This window comes from Hydra viridissima, unplaced genomic scaffold (genome assembly GCF_058129835.1).
Source record: "Hydra viridissima isolate aposymbiotic clone 2 unplaced genomic scaffold, HvirCarnegie_v1 scaffold_9, whole genome shotgun sequence".
In the NCBI taxonomy this organism is placed as follows: Eukaryota; Metazoa; Cnidaria; class Hydrozoa; order Anthoathecata; family Hydridae; genus Hydra; species Hydra viridissima.
The window spans coordinates 13,731,643-13,752,973 of record NW_028324308.1 but is presented as its reverse complement, the minus strand read 5'-3'; the positions used below and the strand labels follow the sequence as shown (position 1 = coordinate 13,752,973).

Below are 21,331 nucleotides of genomic sequence, written 5' to 3'. Positions count from 1 at the left end.
GAAATGTGTTGCTTTAAAGCTTCGTCTAATTGGACACTTTGTTGCCTTGAAATTTTATCTAATTGTGCTGACACACAGTGGGACGAAATCCCGATTTCGTGGCCAAAATTCCCAAATTACCTACACGAGGGTTTTCGAGGTCGCTGATTACGAATCTGAGGTCAGATTTAAAAAGACGAAACTATAAAACTCAAGAATTTGACTTTTGGCCACGAAATCGGGATTTCGTCCCACTGTGCGTCGGTACGAAAAACTCGTTTCCAGTCATGAACAGTAAATGTTTCATATTGTTTTGCCCACTGTAGTCTTCTTTTCTTATATTGAGACCGAAAAAGTGGTTTCCTTGCGGCTTTTTTACTACTTATCCCTACTTCCATTAATCGTTTATTCAATGTTGTCACAGATATTGAGTCTTCTTGGAAATTATTCATACTACTTGAAATTTTTATGGCAGCTAACTGTCTATTTCTTTTACTAACGGTAGCAATTCTTCTTTAGTAGCAGAGGTATTTCGCTGACGTCTTGACCGTTTCCAATTGACCACACTTTTGATTTCTTCTTTAATTTTCTTCCTTCTATTTTATAATATTCCATACCGTTGAAATAGAATACTTACAGTTTTTGAAATTTGTATTATTGAATATTTCTCTTGCGATAATTTAAATTTTGCCAATCGTGTTTCTACTGATAATTCAAGTTTTCTTGTCATTTTTTCTTTTAAAATGTCAACTTTAATCAAAGCAACAAAATTACAATTATTATCAAACTTCGCTTTGGCAAAATTATACCAAAACTTGACCTTTTCAAATGTTATACGAAGGAATTGCTAAATATTTATGCTTTTTAGAGTTAATAACCTTAACATAAACGTTGGTCTTGAAAACCGCGGAAGATTTCATGATTTATTTGAAGTGTATATTTAGGTGAAGAAACCGTAAGCACCCACTTGAGACGATATAAAAGCATATATACTGCTAAATTTATGATTTTTTTATTAGCATTCTTTTACTTAATCTTTCCACGCTTATATCACTATGATTTACCAAAATTTTTTTTTAAAAAAAAGAGATATAAAGCTTAAGAACTTCTTAAAATCTCAATGTCATTGGAACTATTATAGACGGTTGTGTATATGAAGGTCGTTAATGACATTGCTGAGCATTGTGTAGCTTTAATGGATGAGTAAAATAAGCTTCATATAAACGACGAGAACCAGGAACCGTTTCTGTTATTAGACAGTAATATCCCAGCAGAAAGAAATCAGCACTTGTTCAATAAACTGCTCATTAAAAAAACTCACCTAGTGACATTGATCACTGAGGTATTTGAAAAATGGTTTGATGATTTCCTACAAGCTGTGCAAGACACAAGCTGTGCAAGACATGATGCACCCGACAGAACTAAAGCTTTTGCTAAATAGTAAGATAACATTGATTTGACTATACATGGTATTATCTTTGACTACACGTGGTATTATCTTTGACTACACGTGGTATTAAATTAGGAATACTCTGCAAAAAAAAGGTAAACAAAGAGAGTTAAATCACGCAGAACCTTACATTTGATTTTTGTATGCATTTTAGCTAAGAATCTGAAACGTTAAACTACAGGAAAATATCAAGTGTAGAAGACTGAACAAAAATGATAATTACATTGTCTACCAAAATAAATCTACGCATCCAGATGAATCAATGGCTGAACTTGGCGCTGAGAATATGTAATTTACAAACAGTCTTGTATAGTACTTCGATACACTTATAGCAATAGTTAGGAGAAAACTGCCTAAAATGCTGGTGATGGTAAAACGAAAAATCCACTGCTCTCTGTAAGATGTTAAGAAAACTTTCACCTGTGATGACTGTAAGAAAACCCTGATAACAGCTCTAAAAATGTTTGCAAATTTATGTTTTAAATTTATGAACCATTTTGAAATGTATGTCTTTCAGTTTTATATTTGAGATTAGAACTAAACTAAGAGTTCTACCATGAAAGAAGGTGGCGCTTTTTTCAAATGGCTTTGTCTTTTTCACTGATTATTCTTATCTAATTGAAAAAACAACTCCCTCATCACTCCAACGAGGTCTAACAAACTATACTTTACGGACAGTTACTTTTTCTGATGCAAACCTATTAAATAAGTTTAATTCATTGTTCTGTGTTAACTTTTAGCGAAGTGGTTTTAATTTCTTTAAGGATGCCGAATTGACCGCCCCTTAGAACAGTGCTCTGACTGTTCAGAATAAAAGCAATTCACTTTTTAAAGTTTTGAAAAAACCACTTTTAAAAATTAATTTCTTAAACTGTGCGTATTTTGTCAAAATCCTTGAAAATTAGTGTGATTTCTTAATCGGAAATGGATAGTTCAAAGTTGTTCAAGTTCAGCGTTGATCAGGATTTTTTTTTTTTCAACGTTCTGAAACTAATAAGTATTACAACATTTTACGTTTTCAAAATTTCATAGAACACACAAAGTTCGAGGTGTGAATTTGATAGGAAGATTTTTTTTTAAAGTTAAATGCATATGGAAGTAAAATAAAAATATGTAGTTCTCTTAGTTAATAGAAAATTTTATTTTCCATCGTGAAACAATATTCTGTAGAACCGTTTCAAAAAAGTAATAGTATAAAACAAATTTAACACTAAACATATTTAATACTACACAAAAACAATATTTAATACTAAACAAAATTTAATACTAAACAAGTCTAATTGCGAAAAGCACAACAAATCACTAACGAAAGGTTGAAAGTATCCTTTTATTTACATATTGAACTGTAGAATTATGGGTGTTCCTGATCGCGGAAACTCACGGGGTTTGAATAAAAGAATTTTTAAATAACGCACTAGAAAATATTTAAATGTAGGCGTTGTGGGATTATGTATTGTGCTAAGATCGTCTCAACAAATCGGTTTTTACGCTATGCACATGCTAAATTAGTATGTACACTGTTAAAGTCAATCTATAGTGTACGACAAATGAAATCTTAGCATATTTGAATATTTTGCTAAGTTTTAATATTAAAAAGAACTGCGAAGAAGTGTTCTCAACACAGAAAAACTTGGAAAACAGAGAAATTTCTCATCAAGATAATAAGGCAAGGAATAGATAGTGTTATGAACCAATGGTGTTATGCGATGTTATGAACCAATGGTGTTATGCGATGTTCATTTCTTTGCTGTACTTCATCAAAAGTTAAGTGCTTTGGTTTTTTGAAGATCTTTTACCATGGTTGTACTCATTTTGAAGGGTGAAGGGTTTTTTGAAGATCTTTTATCATGGCTCCTGTTCTAACCCATACTCAGTCTGAAACAGATAGAAAGTTGAAACTAATTAAGCTGGCTAAGTTATAGACTGTAGAAGCTGTTGTAACAGCTTCCTGTTGTCAACTTATAAGTTAACAACAGGAATTCTTCAAGATAGTCCGACTGCCAGTGATGGTTACAAAAATAATAATCCGATGGCAGTTTGGATAAATATTTGTGTTACCTCCACTGGAGAGAGAAATAATCTGCACTAATAAGGAATGAGAAAATATCTGCGCTAAATTCTAGTGGCTTGCCATCCAATTTCGATGTTCTACTTAGCCTGAGTCAGAATATTGATGCAAATAAAATAATCTATTTGACAAAAATAAAGAATGCAGATCATAGCCTAATCATATCACACAAGCAGAACTTCAGTTGACAATCTCCAAGTGTGCACCGATTGTGTGCCCATTTATGGAGATTGTGTGTCCAACATTGTGTGATTAATATTGTGAGGTCGTAAAAATCCGGCCCTAGTTCTAAGGCAAAATAATACTCTGTCAAGTAGAAAATGTTTATTGAAATATGATTAAAACTCATCCTTCTGTTGCTTCTAAAATAAGACAGTTAACCTGCTTAGGCTGTGTTTCAGGATTGGACTTACAGTACGAATTGCAAAAGTAATCCAATTACGTTAGAAACAGAAGAGTTGATGATGTTTCTTTAGTGCAACTCATAAAAATGCATTGAATTTTTTTTCTAATAAAGAACATTTCAGGCATTCTATTATATGCATTTTATTCTTGCAAGTGTTTAGAATGTTCGATTTAAGTTCCTTCAAATACCGAGTGTATTAGGTGTGTGGACCCATAATTCGGAAGCAAAATTTAAGGTGGATGAAGTAGGCTTCCTTTAAATAAATTTTACAACAAAGAATATCAAATATCATAAATATGAAATAGGAGCATTAACCCATTTTATGCACCCCACTTATGCACCTATACACCTGATGCCCAAATCTTAAATTTTGCTTCAAAGTTAGATTACTTGACCCAAAAATACTTACTCAAAGTTTCAAAAAAATTCTTTCATAAATTAGAAGTGCAAAGAGATTTCTTTTACGATTGTCATATTTAAATAAATCTGTGGACATTGATATGCATGATCTGTGGACATTGACATGCACAAGAAACGATAAAATCAATAAAATGTCAATGTCCACATCTGTGGACATTGATATTTTGATTGATACAAGAAACGATAATTTAAAATTAACAAAAAATTTTAATACTTTGAATTTACCCTAAATACAAATCGCATTGCTTGCCGAAAAAGTCATTTAATGATATCCAAAATGAGGACTTCATCCAAGTAGCGAAATCAAAAATTTTGTTTTTTGGCATAATTGGCAGGCTAGAGAAAATTCTGTTTTACAAGTATATTAAATGATTTAATTTTAACCTTTAATATTTTGTTTTCGCAAAAAAGGAATAATTATCTGTATCCTGTATATACGGGATACGATGATTAGCTATTTTTTAGACCGTGACTGACATTTACAATAGCAGTTTGTATTTTTTCTAAAACTTAAGCGACTGGTTGTCACCACTACATACAATAAAAATCAAAATAATATAGGATAGATATATATATATATTTTGTCATTTTTGTTGTTTTTTAAATATAATAGATAGTTCAAAACAAGTCAGTTCTTTAATGATGTTGATTTCTGGCACGTTGGTTTCATGTACGTAATAACAAATTTGATTTCTGGTACATATACTGAGCTAATATCTTGTTTTTCTTAAACAAGTTAAAGGAGTATTGTTGTTAATTTATAGTAATTTTTGTTCTGCCCTTCTACAACAACTAGCTTAATTTTGAAAGAATAAATTATGGTAAAAAATCTACAAAAGTTTTTACCTTTAAGTCAAGAATTATGTTAGTTTTAAAATGCTTTGACCACAAGTTTGTTTTTTATAACAATTATTTTGGTTTTTTAGAAATTTATAAAATAGCAACAGGTGAGAAATTGCAATTAGATAACATACATCATTGAGTAACAAATTTTTGGGCAGGAGATTTAAGTATATAACTTAATTAAATGAATTGGTAGGATTTTTTGTGCCAAAGTACTAAAATTAGTTTTTATATTATTCTAAATAAAAAATTATTCTGAATTTTTTCAGATTTTGAACAAAAACTTAATAATTAAAAATTCATGGAGCTAATGAGAAATTTTTAAAATTAATGGAAAAATTCCTAAGATTAATGGAAGTAATTTATTTTAAAACTATTTAGTATCTAATAAGTTGGGTTTACATGATGTTGTGTTTAAGATTTAAGCAAAAAATCATATTTTAAATTTTATAACTTCTTTCTTTTTTAGTTAAAAAAAAAAAATGTTTAAAACTTTACAACTGCTTAAGATTTTCATGAAATAAATTGTTTGCTTGAACATTAAGGCTCCACAAAATTAGAGAGCATTTTATTTAATTCTGGAATCTCTGAAGCATTGGTATTCCATTTGTTAAATATAACTTTTTGAAAAAGCATATTGTATTATCTAAGATATTTTATATATATGAATTATATGAGTTTAGTATAGATAGTGTTTAAACAGTCCTTATCTGCATATCTAATTTTTTTTTTTTTTAACTTATGAAAATGAAAAAAAAAAAGATCTTTAGATAACCGATAAATAATCATGTATTAAGTCTCAAGTAAATCACACAATGCTTGTTAAAGAATTTTATTGAGAATTATTGAGGGCAAATTTTCCAATAATTATTTTATAGATTTTTTCTTTAATTATTTTCGGAGAACCTGGTTAAGGTAAGAGTTTTGATTAACAGGGCAGGAGTGTGATTTTCTTAGTGATGCAGTTCATCTATTATTTGATTTTGATTATGATGATTTTTATTAATGTAAAGTTGAGATTTACGAAGGATATGCTCCTGTCATTGATAAAAGGTTTTTTAATTTTCTCATTTTATGTCCTTTAAATGCATGGAGGGTAAGGATTAGTTATTCATATTTTAGCATTAAAAATTTAGATATACTATTTGTTTATTTTATAAGTTTGTTGTATTTTATTTATAGTACCCATAATTTACAGAACATACAAAAATGACCTTATGAAAAATTTACGTATTTTTGAAGAGCTATTTTGGGATAACCTAAAACTTTGAAAAGTTTTTGACTTGCATTAATAGCTTTTTTAAAAAAATGCTTATATAATTATAGTATTGCCACCCTTAATGCTCATCTAAGAAATGAAAAATTTACTGAAGAGTGTAATTTAAAATATGGTAAAGTATATATTTTATGTTTGTTAAATCTTTAATGAAAACTGTTTTGTTGTTTTGATGTGTAGGATGTTGTACTTGCTCAGCCATGACAACTGGTCTACAAAAAAATTTTTATTGACACTTTCTGGATTTTCCCACTTCCTTTTTGCCTAATGGAGATTCTTCCCTTTCCACTAACAAAATTCTTATTAACTTCTAATGAAATCACTGTCTGAAAGAGATACTTTAAACAGTGTATTTAATATTGTAGAGTGTGACCACTTGTGGAGACAAAGAAAACCAATCAATTTTTAGCTAAATTGTTTTGAGTTATTTTTTTCACTTTAACAAAAAGAGAAAAAAAAAAGAGATGATTTTTTTTGTTTCTTTAAAGATAAATAATCTTCAGAACATCTTTACCTTACTCAAAAGTCTGTAGCAAACTTATTAAAATAAGCTATAGCTGCTGTTTTACACTTGTTGAGTTTTTCTATTTTTAATGAAAACGTGTCTTCAGCTATTAAAGTAGTTTTTGTGTAAAGACTGGTAAAATATTTTTAAACACTTAAATTTTTTAATTAAGATTGTTTAAAAACTCCTACTGTAATTGTTGTAAATAATTTATGGGACACTTTATTTGAATCGATTTAATTTGCTTAATGTTTGTCTTTAAATATAATTGAATCATGATTTAAAAAATCACAATTTTGAGTTTTGCTTTTAATTACAGCAGAAGATTTGTCAACATTTTTTGTTGTTTTTCTACATTTTTTTACACCTGTAAAGATTGTTTCTGTCAGCATTTTCACTACTGATATTATAGCAAACACTGTGTACTATTTATTTACACATTTATTTATATCATACATAATTTTATATATATATATATATATATATATATATATATATATACACACACACACACACACACACACACACACACACACACACACACACACACACACACACACACACACACACCTTTCTCTACCCACCTCAGAAATAAATTTCGGTGTTTCAGCTTTTAACTTTTGCAAATAATTGTTTTAATACTGCATACAATTAATTTTAAAGTATTTAAAAAGATTTTGAAAAGTTATTTGTAGGCTATATATAAAAAAGTTGAACTTTGCATGGCTAAATTTTTTGAAAAAGAAAAACCTGTGCTTGGTTTAATTAATGAATCATACAGCTCCGATTACAGAGAAGTTGAGGTCAGCCATGGAAGTTCAAGCAACCTGACCAGTCTTTATGGATCAGCTTCTCATAATAGTTGCATCAAGATTTTAATTGACATTTTTCTTGTATCTATTTTTTTATTGTTACTAGTGGCACTTGTTTTCTTTTGGATGGATAAAATTCCCAGTATCTCTGACCACTTTTTGAATGGCAAAAAATATGGTTACAAGTTTGTTCTATGTATTGCTGTCATGATTGGGCTTCTTGTTTTGGTGGTAATCTTGATTGCAAGAAATTTGAAATATCTAAAATATTTATTTTACTGTTGTTCATATGTAAAGATATTTCAAAATCTGTCAAGAGATAATATAGGTAGTGTGACTTCCACTTTTTTAAGCCAAGATACAGGAAGGAAAAATAAAAATGTAAAACTGTTTGAATTACCTGAAAGTGATATTGTTTCTTTAAAGCAACTCTTGACCGATTTTAAACTTAAAGGTGGTTCTCATGAATGGTCTTTTTCCAGTACACAATCTAGCTTTCGTGTGCTGGGTGTTATGAATTCATACCCTGCCATTAGCTTTTCTGTAAAAATTGTATTGGTTGGCTGTCCAAATGCTGGTAAGACAAGTATCTTTCACCGCATATTATATGATCAATTTTCACAACACTACACAGCAACACTAGGTGTTGAGTTAGGTCATATAACATTACATTTAAATCCAAATCACACTAGTGATCATGTTGAGATTCATTTACAGCTATGGGATATTGCTGGTTCTGAAAGACTTTCTAATTTATCTCATGTTATCTATAAAGAGACAACAGCTTTTGTTATTACCATTGATGCAACTAACCGAAACAGTTTATCTGCTTCTGCACCTTTGTTAAAAGATATACACAATGCTACATGTCAGCCATATATTGCTGTTTTCTCTAACAAAATTGACTTACAATCTGCAAAAAAAAGTTTTCAATCAAAAAGTAATGAGACTTTAAAGTTTGAAGAATATTTTCTTTCTGCCAAAAGTGGGGAAAAAGTTCTTGAGAGTATTGCTGATGTTGTGGTCTGTGCTGTGTTGCACGAAATAGAAAAGCTAATCACTGATAAATAATTAAATTTGTAAGAAGATTTTTTATTCTTAAAAAAACACAATAAGAAAAGCCTATTAAAGATATAAGTGTGCTGTCAATATTTTGCCCATCTTGTAATATTCTTATTACTTTTTTTATTAATTGTTTGGGTATATTTCATTTTGATATCATTCAGAGTTTTTTTAACTAGTGTAAAAAAATAATATTTAAAATTGAATACATATATATTTTATTTTAAAATTGATTATGGAAAGAATTTTTAAAAAATTCATTTTAATATAATGTTAGTTATGAAGTCACAAGAAAAGAAACATGCAATCTTTATTACTCGTTCATTGTTAATGCAAAAAAAACAATAATACTTTGTTCGTGGAATTCTTTGTGAAAAGGTTTTGATAATTCAGAACTAGGAAGTAATTAGTTAAGAATAAATAATACATTTGATCCCAGTCCCCAATATATTACTGTCCCTACCATGGTGTTAAATGTTTTCTAAAAAGCTGCTTTGTATAATTTTCAAAAAAATTTTACTAAAGTTTTAAAGTTAAAAATATCTCAAGTTATTGAGTTTGTTTCTAATATTTCTAGGAAAAGTACTTTAAAATCAGTACTTAAAGTAAACAGAGTTAATTTTAGCATTTTGTATTACACAATTTACAAGTTTAAATGCAAATTTCTAATACCATTTTTTTTTTTAGGCTCATTATTTAAAAAATAATTTAAACATCTTTTACTGTTAGTTATTTTTTGTTTTTTTACTCAGAATTATTAAACTCTCTTTTTTTTTTTTTTTTTTTGTTTGTTTGACACATATTTTAAATAATTCCACACAACCATATATACAATGGCTTTGATTGTATAATCCTGGATTAAGCAGTATTTCAAAGCAACTCCCTTTGAGCAGCTTTAATTTTATCCAACATTTGTTCTGTTTGATTTCATTGCTCTTGTGATTTATTTGTGTTTCTAATACTTTTTAATTTTTATTTCGAAGTGATTTGAAAACATTTTAATATAATGATGGCTTGATCAATTTGGATATTGGTCTAAACTTCTAAGTTAATAATGGTGAAATATCAAGGTATGAAAATGTTCTTTAGTTTCTATTAGAATTTGGAAAATGTTTTCATTTTTATTTTTAAACTCAGTTGCTTTGGGTGAAAGACAAGAATGTAAAATGTTAGATTCTCTGGTACTTTAGATTTTTCTATACATCATTTTTTGATAAGTTATAACATTATAAACTTTTTTTAAATTTTAAATTTAAGTTTTTGATATTAAAAAAAAAAAAAAAAAAAAACATTTTATCACAAATTTTATGTTGTCTCTATGGATGCAAATAGTTTTTGTAAACATCAGGTGGTTATGAGAGGTTTTTGTAGAGATATTCTTCTTTTGACTGTTCTTCTGCTGTTGTTTTTCTTTTTTGTTGGTAAGAAAGATTTTTTAAACATACTGTTTATCTAAGCGATCAAAATGTTTGCTTAATGGAAAAAAAAGTTTTAAAAAAATATTTATGCTGTAAAAAATAAAAACCTTTTGTAAATATTTGCTATTGAAAAAAATAATGTCTGCTTTTTATTGTAAATTATTATTTTTTATCAACACCAAAGTATAAATACTTTGTAAATATGTTATAAATAATTTAAATTTATTATGTATATCATATAATTGATATTTTATGCTAAGTAGATCCTCTGGATTTATACATTTTAAAGTTATGGGTTTGCATGTTTTTTTGTTAACCAGTAAAAATTTATCTTAATTTCAATATAGATGTGTTTACATACGCACACACAAACACATATACACACACAAATTGAAGATTAGAGCTTCCTATCATTTTATTTACTTTATTTGTTTTTAAAGTAATAAATATGTGGGTATCACATTACAACATTTGTTTTCTTAGTTGTCATATTTTCATTGGGTAAGAAGATCTTCCAAGACTCAAATTAAGATTATTTTTAGATTTTGAAATTTCTGACAAGAGTTTGTTTCTTACCATGTTAAAAAATTAAAGTTTTTTTTTTTTTTTTTTTAAAAAAAAACTTTGTTGTTTTAAAAAAAAAAAAAAAAGAATGGTTACAAAAGAAATCTCCTCAAGATTCAGCTCAAAACTTTTTTTTAAGTATTTGAAAGATTTAACATGATCATGTCATAACATGGTCTTGTCATAACATCATCATATTATTGTTGAAAAAGGTTTCAATCAAAAACATCTGCATATAAAAATAGTTAAAGGTTTAAAATTTAGAAATGGTTAAAAAATAAGCATTTTGAATTTTTTCAATTGTCACATTTTAAAGTGTTTTATTTATTTGTAACAGAGAAGTTGTTAAAAATAATATAAATAAGAGAGTATTTAATATGCTTTCTCTTGTGTTGGGTGGGATAATCATTACTTTTTTTTTTTTTCACAATATCAGTTGTTTGTTATGAATGCCTTATTGTTAACAACAGTTAAGACCTTTTTCTCGTGATCCTGAGAACCAAAGTAGTCAGTGTAATCAGTGCTTAGTGATCAGTGATTTAAATTGTTAAATATCATTGTTGTTACTTTAAGGTCAAAGTGAGCTAAGCATGAACTCGCCAGCAATTTACCATCGTTCTTTGTAAGTTAATTTGCAAAAGTTTGGTATAATTCTACATATGTCAACTAAAATTACATTTTTTATGCTTAAGTATTGTTATTAGGAGTATGAAATGTTATTTCAGCTCAACAACCCGAGAAACTCGCACTACCAGCAAAGAAAATGATCGGGCTTTGAAGAATTTTCTGATTGAAATGCGTGAGATTTTGATTTTTAAATTCTGAGTATGCAAGCTTTTCTTTTTCTATAATAGGGCTTCTTATGTTTTACTTTTAGTTTAACTGCTTTTTTCTTCTCTTTTTCTGGTCGTAGGCAACAAAAACTTTGATGAAATAAAGTTGTCAACATACCGAGCTGCTGCAAAGCTTGTTTTTGTACAAACAAGCACTAGTTGTAAGTAATTTTCTCATTTAAATTTTGGGTTGTCACTTTTATTCTGTTCTACTGACAATGCAAACTTCTATTACAATTTTAGTGAACCTTGTTGATATTTATAACATTATTGAAGCTTTTCGTGAAAATGGATTGAATACTCTTGATCATACTGCTGAAATTGATGAGCCACGGCTGGAATGCATTGTTGCCAGTATCTATTATTCTCTTTATAAACGCCTACCATCAAAAACAGATATTGATGTGGAAAAATGTATTGCAATACTCACCCAGTGGATCATGCATGCATATGATAGGTAAAAATCATTAAGATTTTGTTTAAATTACATTCTACAAAAAACTTTATTTCTCTTACTTTTAAAAGCTGCTCATACTTTACTGCATAATTAAAAATGACCACTAGACTGTTGTTAAAAACCATAGCAAATAAAAATGTCATGTAGTAAAAAAATGCTGACTTTTAAAATGCACTTAATGTAATTACAATGCATATAAAAAGTAAAAGTTTAGCACATAAAAGAGAACTTAAACAATTATTTAATGTTACAAAAATTTTTAATGAGATTATTGTTATTATCTTGCAATTATTTAGCAACATAATATTGTGTTACTGCATTTTAACTACACTGTAAGTGTGTGTTATTAATGGACAACTTGAATGTTTCCTAAAATTTCATTCTTTTTACGCACTACACTTGCATTACACTTATACCACACTTACACACTACACTTACACACACTTACACACTTCACTTACACACACTTATATCACACTTACACACTACACTTACACACTTCACTTACACACTTCACTTCCACACACTTACACACTACACTTACACTACACTTACACACTTCACTTACACACTTCACTTACACACTACACTTACACACTTCACTTACACACTTCACTTACACACACTTACACACTACACTTACACTACACTTACACTACACTTACACTACACTTACACACTTCACTTACACACTTCACTTACACACACTTACACACTACACTTACACTACACTTACACACTTCACTTACACACACTTACACACTACACTTACACACACTTACACACTACACTTACACTACACTTACACACTACACTTACACTACACTTACACACTTCACTTACACACACTTACACACTACACTTACACTACACTTACACACTTCACTTACACACACTTACACACTACACTTACATGCACTTATATCACACTTACACACTACACTTACACACACTTACACACTACACTTACACACACTTACACACTACACTTACACTACACTTACACACTTCACTTACACACTTCATTTACACACTTCATTTACACACTTCATTTACACACACTTACACACTACACTTACACACACTAGTTAAATCAAACTCAAATCTTTACATATAAATATTTGGTTTATTATTTTTGGCACTTTTTTGGAATTTTTCCTTGTGTCATAATCTATTTACTTCAATGATCAATGAGCTGCTCATTACTAAATTCAATGATCAACGTGTTTGCTTATTATTAATAACATTGAATATTGTGTTATGTTCTATTTTACAAATACAAATTGTTTAGTGGTTTGATTTACATAATTGATTTTTATAATAAAGACAAGTGTTATTTAATAATTTTTAAAATAAAACATGTTCTATGTTTTGTTAATATCATTTATGAGAATTTTACAAAATATTTTGAAAGCTGTGTAGAAAAAACTCTTAGAGAATGTTAAATTTGAAAAAATAATTTTTTTAGTTTTTAAAGTTCATGATCAATAAGAAGTAGATTATTATGCAGTTTCAGGAATAATACTCATAGTTTTATTTTAATGTGGATCTGTTCAAACAGGGATGGAATCAAAAGAATTCGAGTACTTTCAGTGAAAACTGCATTATCAACTTTATGTGAAGGAAGACTTGTAGACAAGCTTAGATGTAGGAGATTAAACTGTTGTTTTTTTTATTGCTTTACATTTAGTTTTTGTTTTATGTTATAAACATCCTCTTTTAACTGATTTTTTTTTTTTTTTATCCAATTTACATAACTTTTTACATACTGACTGAATGAGATTTGCTCATATCATTTTTTTAAATGGGTTTTACAACATTGTAGAAGAAATTCACTATGAGAATAACAATGATAAACTGAAATTGGAAATATTCCTTTGAAGGATATAAAGAAATGTGTGTTTTAGTGTAGTTTTTTTCATTTTCCATTTTTGTTACATGTTCATCTATTATTTGTTCAATTACATGTATGTTCATCTATTGTTTGTTCAGATGTTTATACCCAGATCTCTGAATCTAATGGAATACTGAATGTTGCAAAATTAGATAACTACCTCAGAGATTTGTTAACGGTAAGATGGTTAATATAACCTTCAACAAAAAAGTTGTATAAAAAATAAATTTATTATTGTTGTTTATTAAAGAGTTAGCAGTATGTTTTCCTTGTTTTACATTCTTGTTTTTTTCTTTAGCTGCCATGTGCAGTTGGAGAAGAGCCAAACTTTGGATATAATGAAGATATTTTAGAATCATTTTTCAAACCAACTGGTGTATGCATTATATATATACCAAGTTGTGTTTCTCTTTGTTATCTTGTCTTCTCTTCATTTTGTATCTTCTTTGTTCTGTCTATCCTTTTTGAATGCTAATGCTATTATTTATCTGAATTGAATTTGTTGTTAATCTGAGTTTAGTATCTTTAATAAGTCTCAGTATAGTTGTTATTACTTTTATTCAGGTGCTTGAAAGAGCACATACTAAGCTTGATGAATTTCTTGAAGCATTTTTAAATGAACAAACTAACGGTGTTTTGTACTGGCTTCACATGCTCCACAAAATATGTAAAGCATCAGAAGGTATTTTACATTATTTTGAAAGAATCATATTATTTTTAAAATCTTCAAAAAAACTTTATTTTAAAACATTAGTGAAGTTTTTTAAACCCAATTAAGGGCAACTTGTAAACCCTTCTCACCTCTTACTTGTAAACCCTTCTTACATTTTTTTATTTTATTTTATACAAAATTCTTAAAATAGAGACTTAAAAATAAACTAAAATAAAAATAAACTCTTTATTCACAAACTCATTTTTAGTTGAGCATCAAATCCAGTGCAAAGGGTGCGGGAAAAAAAGTTTTATAGGTCTCAGGTAATTCTTCTTAATTTTTTATTTAAGTAAACAAATTTCATACAATAAAGACTTTATTTTTATTTAAATTTTTTTGAATTACTTTTTTTTTAATAGCAAGTTATTAAGTAAGAACATTATTTCCATGAAATCCAGGGTCTTTCGTTAACATTTTTATATGAGAATCATAAAAAGTTCTTACAGTTAATTTTACATCACTAACTTATTGAAATTTAAAATTATAGAGTAAAAACATCCTATGATCTATGTATTAAAAGTAAAAATTAAATGTGTAATATATTTTTATAATTAAATATGTAATAAAAATCTCACCTATTACATAAGTAAAGTTAAATTACAATCTGTTAAATGATTTTTTCCTTGTTTGTCACTGCATCCCTAAAAGTAGTAAAAGGATTTTGTCTTCACATTTTTTCTAAAAAATTATTCCCAAAAATTTTCATATGCTTATTTCTATCTTGACCCCTAATTTCATCCCCAAATATCAACAAAAACATGTAACAGTCTTTTATAGAGTCCACAAAATGAACTTAACTTAAATAAAAAAACACACATCAATGCCAGATTCAACCACAAAAATATAGTAGACCAGTGTAATAACTTTTTAATATTTTAACAATAAAACTTCATTACGTCTCAGCATCAGCATTTAGTTTTATGGTTTTTCATGATTTGTAATAAGGTAAAAACTTCTACATCAGTCATTTGAAATAGATATCATTTAAAATAGTTTATGTCTTTAGACATACAATGCTAAAAGATTCCAGAAAAAATTGTGAAATCTTGCATACCTCATGTTATTCTGTTTCAACCCTTCAAGGCATTGTACAAAAACCCTATTCCATTAAAATCATTAAACTTAATTTTATTACAAGTTTTAAATAAAAGTTTATGCATAAAAATAAAATTGCTTCACTAAAAGCTTTACTGTTTTAAATGCGTAAAGAGTTCTATTTCAATAAACATCAGAACGTCATCTGTTTATCTTAAATGACTGATATTGATATTGGCCGTTACCTGTTATAATTAGTTAAAAACTAAAAAAACCGAACACCAATCTTTAATTATATCTGTAATTACTGATATTTATATTTATCTAATACTTTTACATCTAACACCTTGAAAAGTTTAAGTTAAATTTCTTTAGATATAAATGCCTCCATTGTTACAACTATCACTTTTGTCAAGTATGTATTTTAGTTCTATAAAAAAAATTTTGTTATAAATTTTGTTTGATACTGTACTATTTATTATGAACCCTCTGAACAGTAAGTTGAATTTAAGCTAGTGCTTTTATCAATTGTAATCATATTTATAGTTTTAGAATAGAACTCAGGAGACATTGGTTTTTAAAAAATTTTTTCAAACAGCATGAACTTTGGCAAGACATCCAGATTTATTTATTTTATTCTTTTATAATTCTTTTAAATACCTTTAACCAAACAAAATAAAGACCTTTATAAGTTTTTTTTTAAGTATTATTAGTAAAAATTTTTTATAAAATATTTTTTTTTACAAATATTACTTTTATAAATAATATTTTTAAATATTACTCTTTTATATATAATATTTTTATAAGTTAATTTTTTCTAAGCTTAAAGGCTGTTTAACTACTGAAATTAACTAAAACTCTCTAGGATTGCTTTTGGAGGGAGAGGGTATCTGGTGCCCATAAAAAAGATCATGATATGAGGGAGTATACATCTTGGGTAAGAAGTCAGTCTAATTTTTTCTTTTATTATTAAACGTTTTAGTTCAACCTTTAAGTTTCCCAAAATTTCATACTTTTTACACAACTAATTTAATTAATTTTACACAACTAATTTAATCAAATTTAAATCTTAAGACATAAACATTTTTTAAATTATTAAATAACACAGCTCCCCTTATACCGTCACTATTCTTTGTCCAGAATAAGAGTGATAAAACTGCAACAGTTCGAAATAAACTTCTTTGCTCTCCCTCACCTACTTCATCACGATTACCTGACTATCCCAAAGAGCCTGAACCTAACAAAATGCTTGACATGAGTAACATTGTGTAAGTTTTTTTTTGTCAATTTTATTTTTTATTTATTTTTTTTTTTTTTGTTCAGTTGCTTCTAAGCATTTCATTTTTAAACCAAAGAATAAAGAGTTTTAAATAAATTAGGACCACATTTTCATATTAACTTTCTTTCTAAGATCTAAATCTTTTTTTAATTATTTAGTAAACTGTTGCTTATAAAGGTTACTTTTAGACCTCCTTTACCATGTGAGCCTTGTTCACCAAATTCTACATTAGCTCGTTCACCCAAGCTTTTAAAGAGTAGTGAAAGTCAACATTCAACATTGTCAAGAGGAAGCTCCAACTTTTCACCAGCTTATGACAGGTGAGTGTTAATTAGATTATTCAATAAATGGTGCTTGAAATTTTATTTGAATATAGCATTGGTTATAACAACGTTTTTAATACAAACCTGTTTTTATAAATAACTGCAGTAAATTTTACATGTCTACTATATATATTTCACTGTGGCTTTTAAAAACCAGATGTCTCTTTCATTAAAATTCAATTAATGTAAGAAATAGGATCATGTTATATCATGCTTTATTGTTGCTGCACATCACTTGCATCATTTCTACAACATTTTTTTTTTTTTTTCTGGTCTTCTTTTTTTTACTTTTATTTTTCTCATCAAGCTTTATTTGTTTTTAGTTTTATTTTTAACAATAATTTGAGAATAGTAAAAAAAAAAAGTTATTTTTTGTTAACGATTTATATATTGCTTTTGTACTTATATTCGGATTATCTGTGTTAATGATGGCTCTCGTTTTTTTTTAATTCACATTTTTATTTACTTTAATATAGTGTTTTTGTAAATTAGTTACAGCATATAATTTATAAGTATTGTCTTTTTAGACCAGATGAGGAACATTCATTGATAAAACTTTATGCTCAAAGGTAAATTTTAACTTAAATTTTGGCAAGTTGAAGTTATTTCTTGTAGATTTTTTTTTTTTATATCTTTTTTAGTGTTGTATTTATTTATTTTCTAGTTTAACAAGTATTTAAAATCTTTATTTTAGACTTGCAGCATGTACACTAAACAACAATGTAATGCTATTAAAGTATTTATTTAAATGAAAATGTGTATTTGTAAGTTAGTACACCTGTGTGTTTTTAAAGTTAATAAAATTAATACAAATTTCAAGAAATGAATATGTGTATACAAAGTAACCAACACTGTCTATAATAAAAACACAACTGTAAGTAGTTTGCCAGTTGTTCTCTTTAGAAACATATTATAGAGTATATGAAAGTGAAGTGTTTTTGGTGTAAAATCACTAATAAATTGTTGAACATTTTTCAGAACCTTAACTCTGAAAGTATTTTACCTGTCAATACTTCAGCTGAGCAAAAGTTGATAATAACTTCATTAGAGGAAAAAAATAAGTATGTCATAAACAAATATTTTATACTAAAAAAATAACTTGCTTTATGTTTTTATGAAGTATTTTTATGATCAATAATATCAAACTAAAAGGAAGATAAAGCTACTAAAAAAATTTGTATTAAATCTGCTCTACAATTTTCTATAATATAAAGTTGAAGTTTCTCTCATTATAAATCAGGTAACACATGCTAAACCTGTAACAACTTTTTTTTTTTTGCTTAGATTTCTTCTTCACCAAATTAGCCAGTTAAAGGCAGAGCATGAAGAAACAATAAATAATGCTCAACAATTGGGTTGTGATCCAAATCTTCTAACAGAGCTTCGCATGCTTAGGCTTAGAAAAGATGAGTTGGAAATGCGGATGTCTGCTTTGCAAGAAACACGACGCGAATTAATGGTGCAACTTGAAGGTCTTATGAAATTGTTAAAGGTAATTTTTTGTTTTATTTTATTGGTGTGGTTCAAGAATGCCATTCCATGTAAAACAAGTCAACTAAATTATTACAGCTTTTTTACTAAATAGCAATTATGCTTTTGAATTAATGTTTCATTTGTATTGCATGCACTATCCTTTTTGTTTTTATGTAAATATATTTAAGTTGAATTAAAAGATGTTATTTTAAATTTTTCTCTATTCAATAGCTATTTATAAATATGTCTTTTAAAAGTTGTTTGATTTATGTAGAAAATATTTTCCTTAAGCCTCATCTGTTTGTCAAAGTTAAACGGTTGTTGTTGTGAATTTCTGTTAAATTTCATGATTTTGATACGCCTCAGTTTTCAAAATCGTGAAAAGTAATTCTTTTTGGTGATCATTTTATTGAACTACTAATGTTTGGTCTTGCTCTCGTTAACCCAAACTAATGCCTCAGTTTTTCATTATCATTCTGTTCTCTTTTGTAGAACACAGAAGGCACGGCTCTGTCCAACAGTTAAAACTTTTCTCGAATGTCGTGTTATCAATACGCTGTTGGGATTTGACTGAGCAAGATTAAGCATCGGCGTTTACTTTATAATGATGACGTATGACATGACGTCAGCGTGATGCAGATAGATTTGCAATAGGATGATGGTGCATGTATATATATGCTTTATATTAAGTATAGTATTGTAAACTTATGGGTTTTTTTTAATCAAATTTATCTTTAATTTACCTCATTTAATTTGAATATTTGGTGACGCTTTTTATACAAGATATCAAAATGTAAGAAATTGTAGATTATATATTTATAATACTTTTGTATCAGACCTTTTTAAAACTGTTCCCATGATATCAAATGATGCGGTTGCTTGTGCGGTAAAACTGTTATATCTAGAAGCCTTCTGGTTTGGATTGATCAACGTCTGAATTAATTTTTAATGGTGGTTAGCTGTTTAAAACATCCAATAAATTTTTCTTTTTACCTATTTATTACTTCTATGTTTTTATTTGAGATGGCAATTTATAATACTGCTAGTTAACGAAGTTTTTACGAGATGTCTCTTGCGAAATTAGTATAAATATTACCATCTCATTTGTATCTATGTTAAAAATAAGTCTGTTTGTGACGAAACTTTCATGAAAAATATTTGGGGGGTTTTTGAGTTTAAATGATTAAAGAGGGTTTCATTGCTGATTTGTATTATTGTTTTGCTACAGAATAATCAAATTAATGCACCTCGCGTTGTTCCTCGGGCCGTCCCAGAAGAATCTCGCCCATCTGTTACGAGCATCACAAGCAATGCGTCGTCAACATTAATGAGAGGAGTAAATGGGGAAGTTAAAGAAGCTTTCGGTGAATACATTGTTTATCTTGAAGAGTTATCTTTTGGGGTTTTTATCTTTTTTTTTTTTTTTGCGTTGAACTCAATAATGATATTATTTAGGTAAAACCGGCTCTAAAGATATTAACGAACACATGGGAGACGACTTACAAGCGGATCTTCTTGCTGCTGTAGAAGAGGTGGCCACGGCTATGACAGCCGTTGTCTCTGAGATAAGAGCAGGTTGGTGATTATTTTGAATATATATTGTATTCTTGTCGAATTTTGTATTTGAAAAAAAATTAAAAATTGTGCTGATTTTATTGTGTGTGATGATCTTCTCCATAGACGGCACACAATCTCCAGAAGACGATCAACAAGATATTAATGTCGATGTTGTTGTTGCGGTTAGTAGTGCTAAAAACACTGTATCTAACACCGAAGTGACGGTCTATTGAGCATGTTGCAGTTTCATATAGTTTCGACTTAATGTCACTGCTGTCGTTATTTTAGCACCTATTTGTGACTTGTTATGATTGTGGTTCAGAATAATTCGGCTTTTTATGTTGTAACCAAGAAGCTTTGCTTTGCTATTTGAAGATTTTTAGTATTTTTATTTTTTGTTTGTTTTTTTTTTATAGATAAGTTACTATTTTTATATACATAATTCACTATTTTTACTTTTAAAATATTTAATCTTATTTATGTTTTTATTTTTCGGTCGCCGGCTTTATTCCTTATCAAATTTTGTTGTGACGATGTAGGAAATAAACTTGTCGAAGAATGTATGATTCTAAGAATCCTATGTTATATATAGTATTTGCGTATTTTTTTTTTATCGGAGTTAGCAATAAGACAATTTTATAAGAATGTAAATAATCCGTGCAAATTTGAGATTTTGATAAATGTTTTCGGAAATCCGGAAATGATCACACCTAAGTTCTGCGAAGTGATTGTTATCACTTCATGTTTTTGTCTTGAGTATTTTTTACGCTGAAATTTGTATAAAGACGCAGTTGTTATTTGAAACCACTAACGATTTTCAAGTTTTATTTCCGCTATATGCTGACTGTTTTTAACAATCAATCACGTTTTTTTTTTTTTTTTTTTTTTGTTTTTTTTTGTTTTTTGTTTTTTTTCTTGTTTTGTTTTGTTTATAAAAACGCAATTTTATATACGTAAATCTGTAT

At 28.0% G+C, this 21,331-nt stretch overlaps 2 protein-coding genes across 4 annotated transcripts; both read left to right on the top strand.

Moving 5' to 3' along the window:
* The first annotated feature begins 7,491 nt into the window (after nt 1-7,491).
* LOC149884159 (uncharacterized) lies at nt 7,492-9,413 on the top strand. The gene has a single exon (XM_090098950.1). The coding sequence runs from the start codon at nt 7,670-7,672 to the stop codon at nt 8,828-8,830; it is 1,161 nt and encodes a 386-aa protein (XP_089955076.1). The 5' UTR covers nt 7,492-7,669; the 3' UTR covers nt 8,831-9,413.
* A 322-nt stretch (nt 9,414-9,735) lies between these two features.
* On the top strand, nt 9,736-20,960 carry LOC145185647 (dystrobrevin beta-like). Of its 3 annotated transcripts, none has more exons than XM_090097203.1 (21): nt 9,736-9,891; nt 11,377-11,425; nt 11,529-11,602; nt 11,717-11,797; nt 11,880-12,093; nt 13,655-13,740; nt 14,086-14,165; nt 14,286-14,363; nt 14,552-14,669; nt 14,908-14,962; nt 16,110-16,149; nt 16,600-16,671; nt 16,875-17,002; nt 17,202-17,333; nt 17,864-17,905; nt 18,031-18,058; nt 18,315-18,397; nt 18,621-18,828; nt 20,038-20,173; nt 20,265-20,384; nt 20,490-20,960. In XM_090097203.1, exons 1-21 carry the CDS (start codon nt 9,876-9,878, stop codon nt 20,597-20,599), a joined length of 1,950 nt encoding a protein of 649 aa, XP_089953329.1. In that variant the 5' UTR covers nt 9,736-9,875; the 3' UTR covers nt 20,600-20,960. The 3 variants fall into 3 exon arrangements, with proteins under 3 accessions (XP_089953329.1, XP_089953331.1, XP_089953330.1); XM_090097204.1 differs by lacking the exon at nt 9,736-9,891 and adding an exon at nt 9,978-10,002; XM_090097205.1 differs by lacking the exons at nt 20,038-20,173; nt 20,265-20,384; nt 20,490-20,960 and adding an exon at nt 19,302-19,676.
* Nucleotides 20,961-21,331: the final 371 nt, after the last annotated feature.

Coding starts and splice junctions, on each gene's coding strand:
- LOC149884159 (XM_090098950.1), top strand. CDS start 7,670: ATGGCTAAATTTTTTGAAAAAGAAAAACCTGTGCTTGGTTTAATTAAT.
- LOC145185647 (XM_090097203.1), top strand. Junction 11,798..11,879: donor TGTACAAACAAGCACTAGTT/GTAAGTAATTTT, acceptor TTACAATTTTAG/TGAACCTTGTTGATATTTAT. Junction 16,672..16,874: donor TGAGGGAGTATACATCTTGG/GTAAGAAGTCAG, acceptor TTCTTTGTCCAG/AATAAGAGTGATAAAACTGC.